We start from the raw sequence: 10,322 nt of genomic DNA on the forward strand, positions 1-10,322 counted from the left end.
TGATTCTCATGTATATAATGTACGTTTCATAAAATGCTATCTTAAAACTCATAATTTTATTAAGTCTCCATTTAAGGTATTTTATACTCACATAAATAATAGCAATAAAATCAAAAGAGAAAAAAGGGAAATTGATTATAGAAGACTCCTCAAAAAGGCCTACATATTTGTAAGTAAAAAATAAAACTCTCAAAAAAAAATCTCTCTCTGTTTACAGACCATATGATTGTCTATGTAGAAAATCCCAAAGTATCTGCAAAAAAAACCTCCTAAAGCTAATAAATGAGTTCAACAATTTTGCAGGGTATAGAGCCAATATACAACAGTTGGTGACATTTCTATATACAAATACTAAACAATTGATATAAGATTATTAAAAATTACATTCATATTAGCACCAAAAATGTGGTACTTAAGAATAAATCTAATAAAATATGTGCAGGATCTGTGTGCAGAAAAATATAAAACACTGATGAAAGAAATCAAAAGCCTAAGTAAATGGAGAGATATAACAATGATTAGTTAGAATACTAATAGTGTTGGGACATCAGTTCTTCCCAGTCTGATCTAGAGACTGAACAAAATCCATCAAGAGTTTTGTAGATATCAACAAGCTCATTCTAAAATATGTACATAAAGTCAGGGTAAAATAGAAGAGCAAAACATGTATATTAAGGGAGTAGAGAAGAAAATAACATTGGAAAAGTCACACTATCAATTTCTAGACTTATTCTAAAGCTCTGTAATTGAGAGAGTGGGTTATTACAAAAAAAGGGGGGGGAGTTTATGTGAGATGATGAATGTGTTAATTGACTTGATTGCAGTAATTCTTTCACAAAATATACATATATTAAAATACCATATTGCATACCTTTAAAAAATCATGTTATACAACCCAAATATGTATCATGTTTTTGTCAACCATGTATCAATAAAGCTGGGGGAAAAAAAGAGGGTTTTGGTGAAAAGATAGACCACTTGTTCAGTGGAACAACATAGAAAGGGTCAAAATAGATGTACACAAATGTAGTCAACTGATTTTGGACAAAGGAGCAAAGGCAATTCAAAGAAGAAAGGATAGACTTTTTAGCAAATAGTATCAGAAAACTAGACAACTATTTGCAGAGAAACAAATTTCAATACAACCTCATACCTTAAACAAGAGTTAATTCAAAATGGGCCATAGACCTAAATGTAAAGTGTAAAATTCTAAAATTTACAGAAGAAAGCACCAGAGAAAATCTACATTGGTTTGGCAAAGAGCTTTAGACATAGAACCCACAGCAGAATCCATAAAATAAAAAAAATAATGGCACTTCGTCGCAATTAAAAACTTCTGCTTTGTGAAGAATACAGTTAAAGGTCTAAAAGTACAAGCCACAGAAAGGGAGAAAAATATTTACAAATCACATAGATGAAACCCTCAAAACTCTAGAATAAGAAAACATGGACCCAGGTTTTTTTAAGAGGCAAATATTCAGAAAAGACACTTTAACAAAGAAAATATACAGATGACAAATATGTTTATGAAAAGATGTTCAGCATCATTAATCATTAAGGAGATACAAATTAAGACCACAATGCAACTGGTTAGTGTACACCAATGAGTGTGGCTAATAAAAAATAAAATCGTGACAATACCAAATGCTGAGGAGGATCCAGAGCAAATCAATCTCTTGTACATGCTGGTACACTTTGCAAACTGATCCCAGATTTCTTTCTTTTTTAAAAAAGTTTTTTTTTAAGATTTAATTTATTTATTTGACAGAGAAAAACACAGCGAGAGAGGGAACACAGGGGGGGGGGGGGTGAGAGAGGGAGAAGCAGGCTTCCTGCTGAGCAGGGAGCCCTATGCCGGGCTGGATCCCAGGACCCAGGGACCATGACCTGAGCAGAAGGCAGACGCTTAACCACTGAGCCACCCAGGCGCCCCCCAGATTTCTAAGAGATTAGAAAAAAGATGAAGGAAATAAAGAGTGCTAATATTTTGCTGCAAAACTTGGAGAATGAGAAGTGGATTTAAGGTGGATTGTTTTATTCAAATGAATTCTCTGAATTTTACACGATTTCCACACTGTGCATGCAATTCTTTTGTAATCAGTGGAAGAATTTAAAAAGAGAGGAAAAAAGAAAAATATCCTCAAGATGTAAAGTCTGGTAATGACCAGATACTAAAAATTATATAGATATTGGGTCAGGATGGCAGATTGAGGCGCATTTCTCTCGTCCTACTTCAAATCCTTTTTAATGACAGGAAAGGCAGGTTTCGGTATATAAAGAATAACTCCAGAAGGGCACGGGGAAAAGAAAGGGCAGATTCTTGGAAGATGGAAAGCAGATGGGGCAAGGGCACTGAGGTGGGGGCTGTGGTGAGAAGACTAGGGGCCCTGAACTGAAGAGGGGGCGCCGGGGGCGGGGGATTGTGGGCCCAGAGGCTCCCTACTTTGGAAAGGGGCGGAGCTGGGAGCCAAGGAGAGCCTCCCAGGTCCAAGGCAGTGGTGGGTGTGAGTCTTGGGGATGGGGTGGGGGAGTGCGGTGTTTGGCAGGAAGGGGAGGCCTCTCTCCTGGCAGGAAGCTGCGCTACGGGAAGAGGGAGGAGACTGCGGCGGCGGCAGAGGCTGGTGGGAGCCAGATGTGGCAGTGCAGCTGCCGCCAACAGTGAGGCTGAGGGCCCGTGAGCCGTGAGCCGAGTGCTGGGGACACCGCATCAATCCGCTTCACCTTCCTCACTGCCCTCCAATACACGCTTCCCGTCTACGGATCCTCCCCTCTCAGCTCGTGCAAGCACTCAGCTCATCGCCTGCTGATCCTCTTTCACCACTGGCTCACAGCGGAGGCAGCGCTGCAAGGTGTCCCATTTGGGCACGTGAGGGCCGCGATCCCCGGACTTGGGGAGGTGGGCCCTGGACTAGAAAACTGGAGGTTGGGGGTTGGTGGGTGCCCGGCGGGAAAATTGGGGTCGGTGCTCCGATGGGTGATGAGGGAGACTAAGAAGGGTAATTTGGGAACTGTGGTATGTGTGTTGGGGGGAGCTGAAGAGCACCTGAATGATGTACAAAGGTAGCCAGGCATGAAAATACATTTGTTGTAGGCGCTCAACAGGAATATGGGGATGACCAGGAAGAAACATGAAGGAGAGATGAACACCAGGCATGGGGATGGGAGGCAAAAGGGATGAAGAATAGATGGCAATAGGAAGGGGACAAGGGGAGTGACAACATTAGTAGAAATGGAGTAATGGGGTGGGGGCTAAGAAATGGTAAATATTTGTGTTTGGGATGGGGGCTCTAGGATGACAACAGAGGATCAGGCATTATGCAAAAGAGCCTACTCCCTCTATCTGGGGCCTCAAACCACTATAACCACCACAACCACCTCCTCTCTAATCCTGCAGCACAGCCAAAGAAGCCTGGAGGGAGGGCACTGAAGGCAAATATGCAATAGCATCTTGATAGCCAGTATTCCTGCTGGACACATCTGAATAACTTGGGCAGAATATACGTGGTGCCCAGGGAATTTGCAATACAGAGGGAAAAAAGCTCACACTATAATACACCAAATATTTCTCCCTAGCCTCTTTCCACCTCCTGCAGGTATGAAGACCCTTCACAAAAAGGCAGCTGCAGGGCAGCAAACCGGGGAAACTGTTGATCATCACATCAGATCTGCAAATATGAGGAAGAAAAAGACCTGTCAAAAGAAACAGAGGGGCAGACCTTCATCCCAGCCTCGAAGGAACATAGTGGGCTGCAGAATTTCACATGGATGGAAGGAAGGTGATGAGCCCATCACTCAGTGGAAAGGAACCGTTCTGGATCAGGTGCCTATCAATCCCTCTCTTTATCTGGTCAAATATGATGGAATTGACTGTGTCTATGGACTGGAACTTCACAGAGATGAAAGGATTTTAAAGCTTAAAATCCTTCCTGATAAGGTGCCATTTTCTCGAGTCAGAGATGTGCACCTTGCAAATACCATAATTGGTAAAGCTGTGGAACATATGTTTGAGGGTGAGCATGGTTCTAAGGATGAATGGAGGGGAATGGTCTTAGCCCAAGCACCTATCATGAAAGCCTGGTTTTATATTACCTATGAGAAAGATCCTGTTTTATACATGTACCAGCTTCTAGATGATTACAGAGAAGGAGACCTCCGTATCATGCCAGAGTCCAGTGAGTCTCCTCCAGCAGAGAGGGAGCCAGAAGGAGTTATAGATGGCCTCATAGGTAAACATGTGGAATATACCAAAGAAGATGGCTCCAAAAGGACAGGCAAGGTCATTCACCAAGTCAAAGCCAAACCCTCTGTGTATTTCATCAAGTTTGATGATGATTTCCATATCTATGTCTATGATTTGGTGAAAAAGTCCTAACTGTTAGGGTGAACTTTGCCACATTTGTGGAGGCAAAAATATGTTTTGGATACACACAAAAATGTTACTTTTCAGTGCATTTAAACTTAAGGATCCCTTTTAACCCAAAATCTTAACCAGCATAACTGTTATTTGTTCTGAAAAATACAATTGTATATGGACATGACATACTGTGTAAGGAATTTGTCTTGTTGAAAAGATTGGGTGTGTTTGGTGGATGGAGCATGAAAGGAAGGGACAGCTGTAAATGCAGGCTATGGATAAACTTAGGCTACTCTTATAATTAGTCATCTAAAAAAGGAATAAGAATTAGCTGATCTGGTCTAGAGAGGGAGGAGGAGAAGGAACTAGAGATGGCCTCTGGGGGGAGGGAGAAGGGGAGGTGACTGCTTAGGAAGAGGTGGGGCAGAGCCAGAAATGGAGAGGCTCTCTGGGGGAGAGATGACCTAAGAGAGAGGCACCCAACTGGGAGGGGGTGGAGAATTAACAGAGAGAGTGAGGTCTTGGGGCTTAGAGGAAAACAGAATACCTTGAGAAGAAAGGGAGACAAAGAAGCTTTGAAGAGGTCCAGAGCAAGGGGGAGAAACAATTTGGTAGGAATCTGGAGAGGGGCTAAAGGATACTCAAAAGGAGGGTCTATGCATGAGTAAGGAGCCAGAAGGGGAGGAACACTGAGGAAGAAAGAATTCCACAGAGAAAGACTGATAGAGGAAGTGAGAACACAGAAAAGGAGGTATGGGGAGTGGGGCTCGTGAGAGATGGGGAGGCCCAGGAAAAAGTTGGACTTCTGGCAATATCCACATTGTTCTCCCTGGCTCTGTGCAGAAAGGATGTGACAGCTGTCAAAGAACCAAATGGATTGGAAGTTCCCTAGAATGGCATTTTGACAAGGATGACTCAAAAGTTAAGCAGGAGCCAACTTTATACCTAAAAGGCTTTTCTTACTTCAGGGAGCTCATGCCACACCTGCCGAGTAGAACCCCAAACCTTAGCCTAAACACACTGACCTGACACCCCATGAGCAGGGGGCTGTGAACAACCTCCTCACTTTTCCCAGAGGACCCAGGTGCAGTAAATCTTGGACCTGAAGTTCTTGGTTCATTCCCCCTATGCTGGATAAACAGTTCTTGTGGGGAATGGGTCAGCGGGGTGCTCAGGACTTAAGAGATGTGCCACCTTGGGATTGGAAAGTATTTTATCAAAAAAAAAAAAAAAGGAACCTTGCTGAACACAGGTACAGGAGTCCCCTCGCTGTTCTTTCTCCTACTGGACTGTGCCTTGCTTCCCTATAGAGGAGGGGCATCAGGGGATTAAGCCTAATGTTTCTCTCCAGGACATGGGGAGTACTTGACAGTCCATGCTTCTCTCAGCAGCTGCCTGAAACCACAGGTGGCTCCACCCAATGCTTCACTGAATGGAGGTCTGCTGCCTCCAGAAGCCCCATTCAGGCTATACCCTGACAAAGCTTGTGGCTACCAACCCTTCACAGGTACATCCTGGCCAGTCTTGCCCAGGATGGGCAAGTCCATGCTTCCCGCAAACGGAAGTTTGCGCAGTTCTGTTTCCAGGTGAGATGAATGGCATGGAGCAGTTGGGCTGGGAGTTGTGACTTTGTATAACTAACTCCTTCAACTGTATAATGCCACATAGAGGGGTGGTGGATTGTGGGGAGAGGGTGAAATAATCCCAATAAAGTCCCTCAGAAATACTGTGTCCTGACACATTGGGTCTGTGTTCTCTTTTTCTCCTCCCTCCTTGCCTTTCTCCAGTCCTGCTGTGGAAGTTTCCTTCAAAACCCTCTCTCTGGTTTCCCTACCTCACACTTCACTAAAATATACCCCTGCCCTCGAAGAAGATATAAGGTGACCCCACTGCCCAGCCTTCCCTAACTCCATGCATAGGAGGGAGAGGGAGAGGCAGAGAGCTTCCAGAAGTCAAAAGGTGGTAATTCCATTTCATTCTTTCCACCTAACATAACCTGAAGCTGTTTGCTTCAAGAAATACAAAAAGCAAGCCCACCTCAGCATAGTAGGCATTAGTTTTCTTTCATACATCACAAAATTCAGTCTGACAAAATACCTGCTGGCCACCCATTGGCCAATTTCAGCCAGCTATCATGTTTTGTTTGATCCTGATGTTTTCATTTGTTATTTTTAAATTAGCTACTGAGACATGTGGGAAATTTCACATTAAAAAATCCATAATTCTGGCCTGCCTGAAAAAAAAAAAAGCAATAAACTGAGGATTAGAGCCCATATTCCAGCAAGGATACATGCAGGTGGGTGTGAGGAAGGGCTCAGCCCATTTTAGACTCTGAATGCTCTCTCAGTTTGGCCATACCTCTAGTTGGCCTGCTTCACTCCAATAAAAATCCCAGTTGTCCCCTGGAGGCATTTGCCTTTACAGTTTTGGAGCTAGATCCATGGGAAACTGCCTAGCCCCCCTTTTGCCTTACTTTCTCCCCATTTGCCTTTGAATTCATTTGTTTTATCTTTGTCCTCCAATACTTATTTTAGGTGGGCTCTCTGCCAGGGAGTCTTCTAGGGACAGGTACTGATGATATAGTAATGAACAAAAGAAAGAAATAAAATAATCTTAACCTCATGAGACTTACATTTTAGTGTGGGAGACAGATAGTAGCCAAGATACAATAAGTAAAATACAAAGTATTTTCAAAGTGGTAAGTGTTAAGAAGAAAAAATAAATAAGGCAAGGAATGGAAAATAGGAACTTCAGGTTAAAAGCTGAAATTATACCAATAGGGAGTCCGGAGAAGGTCTCACTGAGAACATGACTTTGGAGTAAAGACCTGAAAGCAATTAGAGAACTGGCCCTGTGGCTATCTGGGTAAGGAACATTCCACATAGAACAACAGCAAGTGTTGAGGCTCCAGCCAGGAGTAATCTTGGCATGTTCAAGGAATACTGAGGATACCAGCATTGCTGAAACTGATTGAACAAGGTAGAGAATATCAGAAAGTGAGTTCAGAGAAGTGATGTGGATCTGGGAGAATCAGATAGCTTAGAGACTTTAAGGTCCTAGAATGAAATTTGGCTTATACACTGAATGTGATGGGGAGCCATTTGAGTATTTTTAGCATAAGCACAACTTAATTTGTCTCATATTTGAACAAGATCACTCTGGCAACTCTAGAAAGTAATGTGTATGGGGTTCAAAGATGGAAAAAGGGAGTTCAAATATACTAACAAAACAGTGGAAAGCCCTAGAAATAAGTTTGCATATAGGAAACTTGAATCATAATAAAAGTGACATTTCACATGAATGATAAAAAGACATTTTATTCAATAAATGATGCTGCAACAATTTTTTTGTCATATGCCAAAAAATAAACCCCTAAGACAGATAATACATTCCAAGTGGGAAAAAAAGGTACTACTTCAATTTGGAAAGTAACACTTATAAAACTTTAAAAATATAAAATAAAAGGGGCGCCTGGGTGGCTCAGTCATTAAGCTTCTCCCCTCAGCTCATGTCATGATCCCAGGGTCCTGGGATCAAACCCCACATTCGGCTCCCAGCTCAGCAGGAAGCCTGCTTCTCCCTCTCCCACTCCCGCTGCTTGTGTTCCTGCTCTCCCTATCTCTCTCTCTCTGTCAAATAAATAAATAAAATATTCTTAAGAAATTTAAAAAATTTAAAAAATAAAATACAAAATAGAAGTTGATACTTATATTTTTTCCTATGAAAATGCGTAAGATTTCATTTCAAGACAAAAAACACCACAGGTATTAAAGGAAAAATCTAATAAATTTGATTATTTTAAAATAGACATGTTTTCATATTCCTATACATTTTATTCATTTTCATATTGCATATTTTAAAATATGCAAAATTTCAAAAACCATCATATGCAAAGTGGAATAAAATAAGATTAAGCTACAAACTTTGATAGTTAAAATGAATGAAATAACAAAACTACATTCAATGATAAAAAAACAAACAGTCCATCGGAAACTTGGCAAAAAATATGAACAGGCAATTCACAAAGAGATCACATGATCAAAAAACATATATTATCTTAATCTGCTCCCCATTACCTTATTGTATCTTTTCTATAACATATGTCATCTTCTAACATACTATATAATTTACTTAGTTAATATATATATTGTTTTCCTACCAGAATGTAATCCTTGAAAGTGCATGATTTTCCTTGCTTTGTACTCACCAATGTATTTCAAGTTCCTATAAGAGTACCTGGAATATAGTAGGTGCTTAATATATATCTGTTGACTATATGAATCTCATCATCAAATACAAAAATGGTAATTAAAATAACATGTTTTCACACACATCAGATCAACAGCATATGTGAAGTTGGAAAATATGTATTGACCAGTTAAACAAGTGGCATATTCCATCCGCTGTAGGTGAGTGTTTAATCAGAGAGAAATTTGCCATTATCTAGTGATTTTCAAGATGGCATATTTCCAGCAATTTCACTCTTGTATATTGATGGAAGGCAATTTTGTATGTATCTCATATGTTTTTGCACATTTTGCAAGCAAGACACTGACTGTTCTTTTTTTTAAAGCTATCTTTTGGAAGATGTTTGAATGGGAAACTGCTTTGGAAGATAAAGACAGGATCTCTCTCTGAAGTAAAGAGCAAGTTTGCTTAGAATGTTTGGAAGTTAGAGAGTGATTCCCTCTGGAGCAAAGTACAGCAATGCTTTTTCCAATAAAATATTGTCTCCTTCAAGAACAAACAGAAAGGATGCTTCCTGCTCATTATAAAAGTCTGAAGTTTCCACACTGAGGTTTCCTCCATTGTAATGCAACCTACCTTATATGTAGTGTCATGTGACAAATTTGCATCACCCTATGGAAAGTGGGACTCAGTTTTCTAGGATAAAAATGCTGATATTCAGACAATTGCTATTATTGCAAATAATGAACTACCCTTTGTCTCTGACTCAGAAGTCTCATGTTTTCTTCGGGCACCCAAGAAACAATGGCAGACTACATCATTAGCTCACAAATAATTTTATAATCTTCACAGTTCTTGATACTTGTAGCAATGAGGATAGGATGCTGATAGAAGCATGGCTTTCTGTAAGAGGAAGAATGAAGACCTCACCAGATAATTAATGGAATTTGAAGGTAATTTATGTGAATTGGTGGTGAATTACAGACAAGCTATGAATAAATACTCTTCCCTCTTTAAATGAAGAGGAATTGGAAAAGTGGTTGCAAGATGAGAGCTGGTGGTTCCCTGTCTACAATGAAGATCAAACTTTATATGCACCCATCTAAATATGCCGGAAAATTTTGGCAAAGAGAGAAAATCAAACCTCTATGGCTCTGTTAGATAGGGATGCTCAAAACATGATTCTATAATCAAACAAAAAAAGCAGAATCAGTGAAATTTGGGGGGCAAATTCTGTGTACTCTGGGTGTTACCTCTAAATCTGAGTATATAGCAGGAACAGATGCTTGTATTTCCCTGCCCCATAAGGCCCAAATGAGATTCAGCCACATGTAGAGAAGTGTTAGTGGAACACATAAATCACTCTCCCACCAGTCTCCCTGTCTCCTCCTGAGTGAATACAATCCCAGGAGGAAAAATGAAAATTACAGGTCAAAGACTTAAAAGAAGCACAGGTAATAAGTAAGAGGTTGAAAGATGTGTAAAAGTCCAAGATCTTTTTGCATGCAAGTAAAAATGTCTCCAATTATGTTCCTTATACTCCTTTAGGGTTGCCTAAACTCACTGACATTTGCCAAAATTGGATAGGTCAGAATTTAGTGCAAGTGCTTCTACACTTTGATTTCCAAAATTTTCACTACATACTTGATGCCCTGATTATTGGCAATCAGAAGCCTCTATCTCAACAATTCAGGCTATGGTATCACACATTCCCTAGAAAGGGTAGCCAAGAAACCCCAATAAAATTCCAGAGCCTACTTACCAAGTAATGATTCTTAGT

At 40.7% G+C, this 10,322-nt stretch overlaps 1 protein-coding gene across 1 annotated transcript; it reads left to right on the plus strand.

The window, feature by feature from the left end:
* Positions 1-3,144: 3,144 nt before the first annotated feature.
* Positions 3,145-4,683, plus strand: LOC110582581 (spindlin-2). Its single transcript, XM_021692618.1, has 2 exons — positions 3,145-3,165; positions 3,594-4,683. The coding sequence occupies exons 1-2, from the start codon at positions 3,153-3,155 to the stop codon at positions 4,370-4,372; spliced, it is 792 nt and encodes a 263-aa protein (XP_021548293.1). The 5' UTR covers positions 3,145-3,152; the 3' UTR covers positions 4,373-4,683.
* Positions 4,684-10,322: the final 5,639 nt, after the last annotated feature.

This window comes from Neomonachus schauinslandi, chromosome X, assembly GCF_002201575.2.
Source record: "Neomonachus schauinslandi chromosome X, ASM220157v2, whole genome shotgun sequence".
In the NCBI taxonomy this organism is placed as follows: Eukaryota; Metazoa; Chordata; class Mammalia; order Carnivora; family Phocidae; genus Neomonachus; species Neomonachus schauinslandi.